At 37.0% G+C, this 13,767-nt stretch overlaps 2 protein-coding genes across 2 annotated transcripts; one reads left to right on the forward strand and one right to left on the reverse strand.

The window, feature by feature from the left end:
• Positions 1–5: 5 nt before the first annotated feature.
• On the forward strand, positions 6–765 carry LOC131696157 (tRNA selenocysteine 1-associated protein 1-like; the record flags this gene model as incomplete). The annotated part of the gene is made up of 1 exon (XM_058984697.1): positions 6–765. A coding segment is annotated over one exon (678 nt), but the record flags the coding sequence as incomplete, so codon positions are not given.
• A 7-nt stretch (positions 766–772) lies between these two features.
• LOC131696160 (uncharacterized) lies at positions 773–1,559 on the reverse strand. The gene is made up of 3 exons (XM_058984701.1): positions 1,435–1,559; positions 979–1,193; positions 773–919 (listed from the first exon to the last, which is right to left on the reverse strand). The coding sequence occupies exons 2-3, from the start codon at positions 1,189–1,191 to the stop codon at positions 827–829; spliced, it is 306 nt and encodes a 101-aa protein (XP_058840684.1). The 5' UTR covers positions 1,192–1,193; positions 1,435–1,559; the 3' UTR covers positions 773–826.
• Between the last annotated feature and the right edge of the window lie 12,208 nt (positions 1,560–13,767).

Genomic DNA, 13,767 nt, shown 5'->3' on the forward strand with positions numbered 1-13,767 from the left:
TCAGCGTTTGGGTAGGAGATCTTAGCTCCGATGTGGACGATTACAGCTTGTATCGGGTGTTTTCCGCCAAGTATACGTCAATTAAAACAGCAAAGGTCATTTTGGATAGTTCAGGATTTTCCAAAGGCTATGGCTTTGTTAAATTTGGCTTAGAAGACGAGCAGAAAAATGCGTTGTACGAAATGAATGGTTTTATCGGTTTAGGTAGTAAACCGTTAAAAATTTGCAATGCTGTCCCTAAACCGAAATCAGAACTGATGGGAATAACAGGAACGGGGACAACTCCCCCGACCAGCACACCCAGTTTAGTTGGATATGGAACTGGCACCGACTATTCCCAATACTATGATCCATCGTCCTACTGGCAAAATTACAACGCTTGGCAAGGATACTATGATGCCTCCGCCTCAACAGATGCTTATTCCGCTTACCAGATGCCAACAGCCGCCGCGCAAGCGGCAGTCGATGCTACGGCGGCTTATGCACAACAGCAAGCATACGAACAACATCAGCATCATCACCATCATGCGCAGGTCGAGGACGAAGAGCTGACATTGGTGGATCACAAATTTACACTGGATGTGGATAAGCTGAACCGTGAAATGATGGAACGTGATCGCAATCTTTACGATGCACTAGAGAGCTCTAAGTGGATGCCTGTGGAGCAGTTGGAAATATTTTAATTTTTTAAACTTTAAATTATAACTTTTGGCTTAGATTGTCAATTCAATCAAGGTATACAGCAGGTTCACATTAACAAATACATAAACAATTAAATTGATTAACTGATTTATATTATTAACTGAAAATATCACACCTAATGTGTTTAGTATGCGTCAACGCGTGGCGGTTTGGCGTAGTAATCTTCCGCCTTCCTATCACCCAACAAACCTTGACGATGTCTTTCAAGACGCATAGCCTATCAAATATCAAATAAAAGTTAGTTTAAGGAAACAAGCTTAACGCGAGATCATTTACCCTGAATCTTGCAATTTGCTTATTCATGAAGGCACACTCCTGGAAGTCGATCAAAATGTCAGCACACTTCTTCGCACCTCGGACTGTTCCGTACGCTTCCAGACAGTCTATGGCAGCCATCTCCATTTCGCCGCATTTGTCGTACTGCTGGAAGTTAACCATCGAAGCGGTCAGATCCGTGAACGGAGAACGGAAAAATGGCCCTAACGACATTTCTGCAATAGATAATTTTTTAATAAGATTTAGCAATGTTTATGAAGCAATACTGGGACGAATGTTCCATCAACACAACTGGTGATGTAACATCAGTATGTGACATCTTCAAATAGCACGCAAGATCCATAACTCGGGCGCTATATAATGAACTACTGTTGAAAAATTTGAAGCAGTACAATAGAAGTTAAGTATCTCAATCAACCAAATAAGTATACGAAACACAAGAATAAATAAAATTACCTCTTATATATCACAAACTTCCAAGCACTCTATCAATAACTAGAAAAATACGCAAACCACGAAAACTATATTTTGACATTTTTAAGAGGAACTCGCTGAAAAAGGAACACAATTTTTTAGAACTCTGAGGCAGCGTGACCAGATTTTTTTTCCAATATATTATTGCAAAGACGATGTGTTATTTAATTTGCACTTGGGTGAAACTAACCACCAAAAAATCCATCCGCCAAAATGTTTTAGAGGTACTAGTAGCGACATCTAGCGGTAAATAGCTAAACTAAAACAGCGCCACCTGTATTTCAGATATGTAAGCTTGTGAATTAAACCACAAAAATCTAACCACCAATTTTTTAAAAATTCAATTTTAATAAAACTAATAAAGCAATGGCAACTTTTTTTATTAAATCCAATGAGAAACTAGTTTAAATATCACAAAATTACAATTTTATTGTCAGCGGCCTATAAAATATATAAAACCATAGATATGTAAACAGAACAGTAGAAATGAAAATACATGTACTGAGATGTCTAGAATAGATCTCTGCAAATCTAAAAAACACAACGCAGTCGGGCCGTAAGAGCATAGCATAAGCCCCCGGGGATCTGAAAAATATGGTGTAGCTGGTTTGCATAAGGTACAATGCTTTCTCTTTGCATGTAGAAATCGTTCATAAGAAGTGACCAAGGAATTTGTCGGCGCAGTAGAAATGAAACAACAAGTGTTTAGATATTTAGTATAGGTCCCTAGGGATCTGAAAAGTATAATTTAGTCGGGCCCAAAGAGCTCTTTGATACCCTTGGGTGGCATAAGGTAAAATGCTTTTCCCTTTGCATGTAGAAATCCTTCATAAGAAGTGACCAGGGAATTTGTCGGCGCAGTAGAAATGAACTACCAAGTGTTTAGATATTTAGTATAGGTCCCTAGGGATCTGAAAAGTATACTGTAGTCGGGCCCAAAGAGCTCTTTGATACCCTTGGGTGGCATAAGGTAAAATGCTTTTCCCTTTACATGTAGAAATCGTTCATAAGAAGTGACCAGGGAATTTGTCGGCGCAGTAGAAATGAAATATCAAGTGTTTAGATATTTAGTATAGGTCCCCAGGGATCTGAAAAGTATGGTGTAGTCGGGCCCAAAGAACTCTTTGATACCCTTGGGTGCCATAAGGTAAAATGCTTTTCCCTTTGCATGTAGAAAACGTTCATAAGAAGTGCCCAGGGAATTTGTCGGCGCAGTAGAAATGAACTACCAAGTGTTTCGATATTTAGCATAGGTTCCTAGGGATCTTAAAAGTATGGTTTAGTCGGGCCCAAAGAGCTCTTTGATACCCTTGGGTGGCATAAGGTAAAATGCTTTTCCCTTTGCATGTAGAAATCCTTCATAAGAAGTGACCAGAGAATCTGTCGGCGCAGTAGAAATGAACTACCAAGTGTTTAGATATTTAGTATAGGTCCCCAGGGATCTGAAAAGTATAGTGAAGTCGGGCCCAAAGAGCTCTTTGATACCCTTGGGTGGCATAAGGTAAAATGCTTTTCCCTTTGCATGTAGAAATCGTTCATAAGAAGTGACCAGGGAATTTGTCGGCGCAGTAGAAATGAACTACCAAGTGTTTCGATATTTAGTATAGGTCCCTAGGGATCTGAAAAGTATGGTGTAGTCGGGCCCAAAGAGCTCTTTGATACCCTTGGGTTGCATAAGGTAAAATGCTTTTCCCTTTACATGTACAAATCGTTCATAAAAAGTGACTAAAGAATTTGTCGGCGCAGTAGAAATGAAATCACAAGTGTTTAGATATTTAGCATAGGTTCCTAGGGATCTGAAAAGTATACTGTAGTCGGGCCCAAAGAGCTCTTTGATACCCTTGGGTGGCATAAGGTAAAATGCTTTTCCCTTTGCATGTAGAAATCCTTCATAAGAAGTGACCAGGGAATTTGTCGGCGCAGTAGAAATGAACTACCAAGTGTTTAGATATTTAGTATAGGTCCCTAGGGATCTGAAAAGTATACTGTAGTCGGGCCCAAAGAGCTCTTTGATACCCTTGGGTGGCATAAGGTAAAATGCTTTTCCCTTTACATGTAGAAATCGTTCATAAGAAGTGACCAGGGAATTTGTCGGCGCAGTAGAAATGAACTAACAAGTGTTTAGATATTTAGTATAGGTCCCTAGGGATTTGAAAAGTATGGTGTAGTCGGGCCCAAAGAACTCTTTGATACCCTTGGGTGCCATAAGGTAAAATGCTTTTCCCTTTGCATGTAGAAAACGTTCATAAGAAGTGCCCAGGGAATTTGTCGGCGCAGTAGAAATGAAGTCAGAAGTGTTTAGATATTTAGCATAGGTTCCTAGGGATCTTAAAAGTATGGTTTAGTCGGGCCCAAAGAGCTCTTTGATACCCTTGGGTGGCATAAGGTAAAATGCTTTTCCCTTTGCATGTAGAAATCCTTCATAAGAAGTGACCAGAGAATCTGTCGGCGCAGTAGAAATGAACTACCAAGTGTTTAGATATTTAGTATAGGTCCCCAGGGATCTGAAAAGTATAGTGAAGTCGGGCCCAAAGAGCTCTTTGATACCCTTGGGTGGCATAAGGTAAAATGCTTTTCCCTTTGCATGTAGAAATCGTTCATAAGAAGTGACCAGGGAATTTGTCGGCGCAGTAGAAATGAACTACCAAGTGTTTCGATATTTAGTATAGGTCCCTAGGGATCTGAAAAGTATGGTGTAGTCGGGCCCAAAGAGCTCTTTGATACCCTTGGGTTGCATAAGGTAAAATGCTTTTCCCTTTACATGTACAAATCGTTCATAAAAAGTGACTAAAGAATTTGTCGGCGCAGTAGAAATGAAATCACAAGTGTTTAGATATTTAGCATAGGTTCCTAGGGATCTGAAAAGTATACTGTAGTCGGGCCCAAAGAGCTCTTTGATACCCTTGGGTGGCATAAGGTAAAATGCTTTTCCCTTTGCATGTAGAAATCGTTCATAAGAAGTGCCCAGGGATTTTGTCGGCGCAGTAGAAATGAACTACCAAGTGTTTAGATGTTTAGTATAGGTCCCTAGGGATCTGAAAAGTATAGTGTAGTCGGGCCCAAAGAGCTCTTTGATACCCTTGGGTGGCATAAGGTAAAATGCTTTTCCCTTTGCACGTAGAAATCGTTCATAAGAAGTGACCAGGGAATTTGTCGGCGCAGTAGAAATGAACTAACAAGTGTTTAGATATTTAGTATAGGTCCCTAGGGATCTGAAAAGTATGGTGTAGTCGGGCCCAAAGAACTCTTTGATACCCTTGGGTGCCATAAGGTAAAATGCTTTTCCCTTTGCATGTAGAAAACGTTCATAAGAAGTGCCCAGGGAATTTGTCGGCGCAGTAGAAATGAAGTCAGAAGTGTTTAGATATTTAGCATAGGTTCCTAGGGATCTTAAAAGTATGGTTTAGTCGGGCCCAAAGAGCTCTTTGATACCCTTGGGTGGCATAAGGTAAAATGCTTTTCCCTTTGCATGTAGAAATCCTTCATAAGAAGTGACCAGAGAATCTGTCGGCGCAGTAGAAATGAACTACCAAGTGTTTAGATATTTAGTATAGGTCCCCAGGGATCTGAAAAGTATAGTGAAGTCGGGCCCAAAGAGCTCTTTGATACCCTTGGGTGGCATAAGGTAAAATGCTTTTCCCTTTGCATGTAGAAATCGTTCATAAGAAGTGACCAGGGAATTTGTCGGCGCAGTAGAAATGAACTACCAAGTGTTTCGATATTTAGTATAGGTCCCCAGGGATCTGAAAAGTATAGTGTAGTCGGGCCCAAAGAGCTCTTTGATACCCTTGGGTTGCATAAGGTAAAATGCTTTTCCCTTTACATGTACAAATCGTTCATAAAAAGTGACTAAAGAATTTGTCGGCGCAGTAGAAATGAAATCACAAGTGTTTAGATATTTAGCATAGGTTCCTAGGGATCTGAAAAGTATACTGTAGTCGGGCCCAAAGAGCTCTTTGATACCCTTGGGTGGCATAAGGTAAAATGCTTTTCCCTTTGCATGTAGAAATCGTTCATAAGAAGTGCCCAGGGATTTTGTCGGCGCAGTAGAAATGAACTACCAAATGTTTAGATGTTTAGTATAGGTCTCTAGGGATCTGAAAAGTATAGTGTAGTCGGGCCCAAAGAGCTCTTTGATACCCTTGGGTGGCATAAGGTAAAATGCTTTTCCCTTTGCATGTAGAAATCGTTCATAAGAAGTGACCAGGGAATTTGTCGGCGCAGTAGAAATGAAATAACAAGTGTTTAGATGTTTAGTATAGGTCCCTAAGGATCTGAAAAGTATAGTTTAGTCGGGCCCAAAGAGCTCTTTGATACCCTTGGGTGGCATAAGGTAAAATGCTTTTCCCTTTGCATGTAGAAATCGTTCATAAGAAGTGACCAGGGAATTTGTCGGCGCAGTAGAAATGAACTACCAAGTGTTTCGATATTTAGTATAGGTCCCTAGGGATCTGAAAAGTATAGTGTAGTCGGGCCCAAAGAGCTCTTTGATACCCTTGGGTTGCATAAGGTAAAATGCTTTTCCCTTTACATGTACAAATCGTTCATAAAAAGTGACTAAAGAATTTGTCGGCGCAGTAGAAATGAAATCACAAGTGTTTAGATATTTAGCATAGGTTCCTAGGGATCTGAAAAGTATACTGTAGTCGGGCCCAAAGAGCTCTTTGATACCCTTGGGTGGCATAAGGTAAAATGCTTTTCCCTTTGCATGTAGAAATCGTTCATAAGAAGTGCCCAGGGATTTTGTCGGCGCAGTAGAAATGAACTACCAAGTGTTTAGATGTTTAGTATAGGTCCCTAGGGATCTGAAAAGTATAGTGTAGTCGGGCCCAAAGAGCTCTTTGATACCCTTGGGTGGCATAAGATAAAATGCTTTTCCCTTTGCATGTAGAAATCGTTCATAAGAAGTGACCAGGGAATTTGTCGGCGCAGTAGAAATGAAATAACAAGTGTTAAGATGTTTAGTATAGGTCCCTAAGGATCTGAAAAGTATAGTTTAGTCGGGCCCAAAGAGCTCTTTGATACCCTTGGGTGGCATAAGGTAAAATGCTTTTCCCTTTGCATGTAGAAATCGTTCATAAGAAGTGCCCAGGGATTTTGTCGGCGCAGTAGAAATGAACTACCAAATGTTTAGATGTTTAGTATAGGTCTCTAGGGATCTGAAAAGTATAGTGTAGTCGGGCCCAAAGAGCTCTTTGATACCCTTGGGTGGCATAAGGTAAAATGCTTTTCCCTTTGCATGTAGAAATCGTTCATAAGAAGTGACCAGGGAATTTGTCGGCGCAGTAGAAATGAAATAACAAGTGTTTAGATGTTTAGTATAGGTCCCTAAGGATCTGAAAAGTATAGTTTAGTCGGGCCCAAAGAGCTCTTTGATACCCTTGGGTGGCATAAGGTAAAATGCTTTTCCCTTTGCATGTAGAAATCGTTCATAAGAAGTGACCAGGGAATTTGTCGGCGCAGTAGAAATGAACTACCAAATGTTTAGATGTTTAGTATAGGTCTCTAGGGATCTGAAAAGTATAGTGTAGTCGGGCCCAAAGAGCTCTTTGATACCCTTGGGTGGCATAAGATAAAATGCTTTTCCCTTTGCATGTAGAAATCGTTCATAAGAAGTGACCAGGGAATTTGTCGGCGCAGTAGAAATAAAATAACAAGTGTTTAGATGTTTAGTATAGGTCCCTAGGGTTCTTAAAAGTATAGTGTAGTCGGGCCCAAAGAGCTCTTTGATACCCTTGGGTGGCATAAGGTAAAATGCTTTTCCCTTTGCATGTAGAAATCGTTCATAAGAAGTGACCAGGGAATTTGTCGGCGCAGTAGAAATGAACTACCAAGTGTTTCGATATTTAGTATAGGTCCCTAGGGATCTGAAAAGTATAGTGTAGTCGGGCCCAAAGAGCTCTTTGATACCCTTGGGTTGCATAAGGTAAAATGCTTTTCCCTTTACATGTACAAATCGTTCATAAAAAGTGACTAAAGAATTTGTCGGCGCAGTAGAAATGAAATCACAAGTGTTTAGATATTTAGCATAGGTTCCTAGGGATCTGAAAAGTATACTGTAGTCGGGCCCAAAGAGCTCTTTGATACCCTTGGGTGGCATAAGGTAAAATGCTTTTCCCTTTGCATGTAGAAATCGTTCATAAGAAGTGCCCAGGGATTTTGTCGGCGCAGTAGAAATGAACTACCAAGTGTTTAGATGTTTAGTATAGGTCCCTAGGGATCTGAAAAGTATAGTGTAGTCGGGCCCAAAGAGCTCTTTGATACCCTTGGGTGGCATAAGATAAAATGCTTTTCCCTTTGCATGTAGAAATCGTTCATAAGAAGTGACCAGGGAATTTGTCGGCGCAGTAGAAATGAAATAACAAGTGTTAAGATGTTTAGTATAGGTCCCTAAGGATCTGAAAAGTATAGTTTAGTCGGGCCCAAAGAGCTCTTTGATACCCTTGGGTGGCATAAGGTAAAATGCTTTTCCCTTTGCATGTAGAAATCGTTCATAAGAAGTGCCCAGGGATTTTGTCGGCGCAGTAGAAATGAACTACCAAATGTTTAGATGTTTAGTATAGGTCTCTAGGGATCTGAAAAGTATAGTGTAGTCGGGCCCAAAGAGCTCTTTGATACCCTTGGGTGGCATAAGGTAAAATGCTTTTCCCTTTGCATGTAGAAATCGTTCATAAGAAGTGACCAGGGAATTTGTCGGCGCAGTAGAAATGAAATAACAAGTGTTTAGATGTTTAGTATAGGTCCCTAAGGATCTGAAAAGTATAGTTTAGTCGGGCCCAAAGAGCTCTTTGATACCCTTGGGTGGCATAAGGTAAAATGCTTTTCCCTTTGCATGTAGAAATCGTTCATAAGAAGTGACCAGGGAATTTGTCGGCGCAGTAGAAATGAACTACCAAATGTTTAGATGTTTAGTATAGGTCTCTAGGGATCTGAAAAGTATAGTGTAGTCGGGCCCAAAGAGCTCTTTGATACCCTTGGGTGGCATAAGATAAAATGCTTTTCCCTTTGCATGTAGAAATCGTTCATAAGAAGTGACCAGGGAATTTGTCGGCGCAGTAGAAATAAAATAACAAGTATTTAGATATTTAGTATAGGTCCCTAGGGATCTGAAAAGTATGGTGTAGTTGGGCCCAAAGAGCTCTTTGATACCCTTGGGTGACATAAGGTAAAATGTGAAAGTAAAAATTTTCTAACTATAATGTATGCATTGTTTGTTATAGTTTGGAATTTCAACCAAATATAATATGCTTTATTATTAGTTCGAATAGCAAAAATTTTGCATGAATTCATTAAATTTAATTTTTCTAGTGCATAAGCACATATTAATGAATCGTTTTATACTTTCTTTTCTTCGTTTCGTTTTGTAAATATCCATGAGCCATAATTTAACGTTCGATATATGAATCAATACATAACATTTCTAATGTTCATTTTTACATCTTCTATCTATATTTAGCAAACATTTTCATCAAATTTATGGAACTTTTTCTAACATTTTATTGCTCCATTTTGTAATACCGTGGAACATTTTTGTCGATATTATGGAACGTATCGACGTGTTTTAATGCATGTAGCATTTTACATTTCCAATATTTTTATAGGGCATTGGTTGATTTTAATTGCTCTTTTATTACTATTTTAGTGCTCTCTTGCGACAATTTTATGGTTGAATTTTACATAATCTATGGATCAAATCACCTTTTTTATTGATCATTCACACTGTTTTATGGGTTTTCAGTTTTGTTTTATGCAACATGAACAACTTTTTTATGGATCGTTTTTCAATTTTTTATGGATCATTTTTGTTGCGGCACAAACTTAGGGCTGCCGATATGAATGCTAGTTTGGAAAGATGGCCTCTTTCCCAGACACTTCCGGAACCGTCTATGGTGATCAATGTAGTCAACGAAAGTTTGGTTGGCCGTGAGTGACATATAACTGCAAATTTAAGTTGCTTGAGAGACGTTTTAGTGAAATTTTTACCTTTTTTGATTTCATCGGAGTATCGGTTTGAATCGGAGTTGGTTTTGTGACCGCACGCCACAATCCATAACTTCGGAACCGGAAGTCGGATAGGGATAAAATTTTAAAACCATTTACGGGGATAAAACACCATTCATTTGAGACTAAGTTTGGTCGAAACGGTCAAGCCATCTTTGAGACACCGATGTGACTGCTATTCTAATTTGGATACTTCCGCCGGAGCTTGCGGAACCGATGATGATGGCCAAAGAGACTTTAAATGGCTGTTAGTGACCTAGTACTACAAATCCAAGCAGATGTGGTCACATTTTGGAAAAATTTTCACCTTTATAATTCATTGCAGAAATTGTAAAAATCGACATTTTTCGTGTGATCGTTCTCATAACCCTGTAATTCCGGAACCGGAAGTCGGATTCATTAGAAATTCAATAGCAGCCTGAGGGTGGGCGTAGCGTAGTTGTTAAATCGATTGCCTTGTACGCAGCGTACCTGGGTTCGAGTCCCGGCCCCGCACATAGGGTTAGAAATTTTTCATAATAGATTTTTCTAACCCGGAGAGGCGAATGACCTTAAGGTTAAAAACTCTATAATCGAAATAAAAAAAAACTACAAGGAGCAGCCCTTTGTGGTTGCACAAACTGTAGACGTTGGACTATACTACCTAATGAAAGATATTTATTTTCTTAGTACATTTAGAGTAATAATAAATCAAATATATTTCTTACGTATAGTTAAACACAATCAATCAACATCGAATATTACATATTGAACCAAACCTTCTTGGTTATCAGGTCATTTCATTTGTAGTAGGTGATTAAATCCGATTTAACTTATTTGAGATGATCAGAAGAAAGAAGACAGAAAACCGTGACCGAACTAATATCTGGAACTAAATTTTTATAGCACAAGATAAGCTTTTAAAAATTATAAATACTTTCCGATTGTGTGTGGTAAAAAACCCGGACCGGTGAAGAAAAATCAAATTTTAGGCAATAAAATCACTAGAGTAACAAGAAAATAATTTACCCATAGGCCCACCCCTGAGTCGATTCCTAGTACCACCAGGAGTACTTGCACCATATTTGAAGTAAATCAAAAAAGTGTAGCTACCGGACCACCGTGCCTGAAGTTTGTATGGGATTTTTCGACAATTTACATGGAGAAAACACATTAGCTCGCATTTTCGCCGCTAGGTGGCACAGTATGCATCGTATTATCACTGTAATAGGAAAGATAATTTAATTGTCTACAACTTTGTCGAAGACTGCTAGTCAATCCGGTTTTGTTATATATATATATATATATATATATATATATATATATATATATATATATATATATATATATATATATATATATATATATATATATATATATATATATATATATATATATATATATATATATATATATATATATATATATATATATATATATACATATATATATACAGGGTGTTTGGTTCATGGTTAAAAATCTCTCGGGAGGTGATAGACTGCCATATTTGGAAAAAAAAATTGTTCTACACATACCATCAAATCTCAACCGTTACAGAGTTATTGAACTTTTTGTGTAAAAAACTTATTTGTCTTGAAATACCTCTAACTTTAAAAGTATACTTTTTATTTTAAATGTTTTAGTTCCATTCGAAAGGTGAGAAAATTTCACATTGAGTGATGCCCTCATATGTTTCAGCTAATGAGTTTAAGTAGCCTTTTCAAAGTAATTTATTGAAAATTAAACAATTTTAATCGATTTTTCGTTCATTTCTTGAAAATCCTAATAGTTAACCTCATCATTTTAATAATTCAGATTGTCAGTCTTGATGAGCTGCTTAATTCGTTTTTGACATGATACACTTACCATTTCTTATTTTCATGATTTTGGGTTATTCAACTTGGATATTTTTATCTCATTTTCACTAGTACCAGCTCTAATTGAAAAATTATGGCACTTATTGTACTTTTTTTCTTTTTATTCGAAAGCCAGGAAAATTTTACAGTGAAAAATTTATTAATACCTTTCAGTTAAGTGAATTTAGTATTCTTTTAAAAGTAAATTAGTTTAAAGTTAGTGCTATTATTAGCATTTTCGTTTATTTTCTTAAAATAGTAAATAATAAACATCACCATTATTATCATGGAAATAATGCATCTCACCAAGTTCTACAGTTCTTTCTTTGACTCCATTCAATTATCTCTTTTGGTTTCGACGCAAAATCGTTTTTATCACATCGTTTCATATGGAAAAATAACGATTTCGAACCCATTACATTTGTTGCGAGCTCATGCTGTGTTAACTATTAAATTGCAGCAAAATGAAAAGAGATATAGACAAAGTGTCAAATAAAAAGTTATAGAGAACATTAAGGGGCATCAAATGAACAATAGTAACGATAAATTTTGTTGATTAATAATTAGAATATTTAAAAAACTCTCCAAAAAACACAAATTTTGAGTTATTTCTTTAGTAAAAAATCATTTATTACACTTAACTAAAAGATATTTGTACATACACTGATAGGATATTTTCTTAGCTTTCCAACGAAATCTTGTAAATAACTATATAAAGCATATTTTTTAGATTAGAGTCTTTTAAGCACTTGCAAGTCGGTTACAGGAAAAGTATAGTAATGAAATTACAAAGAAATGAGAAGAGATAGAAATATGTCGTCCAAGAACAAGTTATGAATCGTCCTAAAACCCAACTTTTGGATAATGGATATTGCTATAATCATACTTAATTATTTCGAGAAAATTAGCAAAAACTTCCTCAAAAACACTAACTCTTAATTACTTTACAGCTAAAAGGTAATTAAAACTAATTACTTAAAAGATATGAGAACACCAGTCAATAGGAAATTTTCTCACCTTTCGAATGGAACTTAAATATTTAAAATAAAAAGTATACTTTTAAAGTTAGAGGTATTCTAAGACAAATAAGTTTTTTACACAAAAAGGTCAATAACTCTGTAACGGTTGAGATTTGATGGTATGTGTAGAACAACTTTTTTCTCAAAATATGGCAGTCTGTCACCCCCCGAGAGATTCTTAACCATGAACCAAACACCCTGTATATATATATATATATATATATATATATATATATATATATATATATATATATATATATATATATATATATATATATATATATATATATATATATATATATATATATATATATATATATATATATATATATATATATATATATATATATATATATATATATATATATATATATATATATATATATATATATATATATATATATATATATATATATATATATATATATATCTATCTATCTATACTATACTATACTAAATATCTAAACACTTGGTATTTCATTTCTACTGCGCCGACAAATTCCCTGGTCACTTCTTATGAACGATTTTAAAATGCAAAGGGAAAAGCATTTTACCTTATGCCACCCAAGGGTATCAAAGAGCTCTTTGGGCCCGACTAAACTATACTTTTCAGATCCCTAGGGACCTATACTAAATATCGAAACACTTGGTAGTTCATTTCTACTGCGCCGACAGATTCCCTGGTCACTTCTTATGAAGGATTTCTACATGCAAAGGGAAAAGCATTTTACCTTATGCCACCCAAGGGTATCAAAGAGCTCTTTGGGCCCGACTACACTATACTTTTCAGATCCCTGGGGACCTATACTAAATATCTAAACACTTGATATTTCATTTCTACTGCGCCGACAAATTCCCTGGTCACTTCTTATGAAGGGTTTCTACATGCAAAGGGAAAAGCATTTTACCTTATGCCACCCAAGGATATCAAAGAGCTCTTTGGGCCCGACTACACCATACTTTTCAGATCCCTAGGGACCTATACTAAATACATAAACACTTGGTATTTCATTTCTACTGCGCCGACAAATTCCCTGGTCACTTCTTATGAACGATTTCTACATGCAAAGGGAAAAGCATTTTACCTTATGCCACCCAAGGGTATCAAAGAGCTCTTTGGGCCCGACTAAACTATACTTTTCAGATCCCTAGGGACCTATACTAAATATCGAAACACTTGGTATTTCATTTCTACTGCGCCGACAAATTCCCTGGTCACTTCTTAGGAACGATTTCTACATGCAAAGGGAAAAGCATTTTACCTTATGCCACCCAAGGATATCAAAGAGCTCTTTGGGCCCGACTACACCATACTTTTCAGATCCCTAGGGACCTATACTAAATATCGAAACACTTGTTAGTTCATTTCTACTGCGCCGACAAATTCCCTGGTCACTTCTTATGAACGATTTCTACATGTAAAGGGAAAAGCATTTTACCTTATGCCACCCAAGGGTATC

The sequence above is a fragment of the Topomyia yanbarensis genome, unplaced genomic scaffold (genome assembly GCF_030247195.1).
Source record: "Topomyia yanbarensis strain Yona2022 unplaced genomic scaffold, ASM3024719v1 HiC_scaffold_80, whole genome shotgun sequence".
NCBI lineage: Eukaryota > Metazoa > Arthropoda > Insecta > Diptera > Culicidae > Topomyia > Topomyia yanbarensis.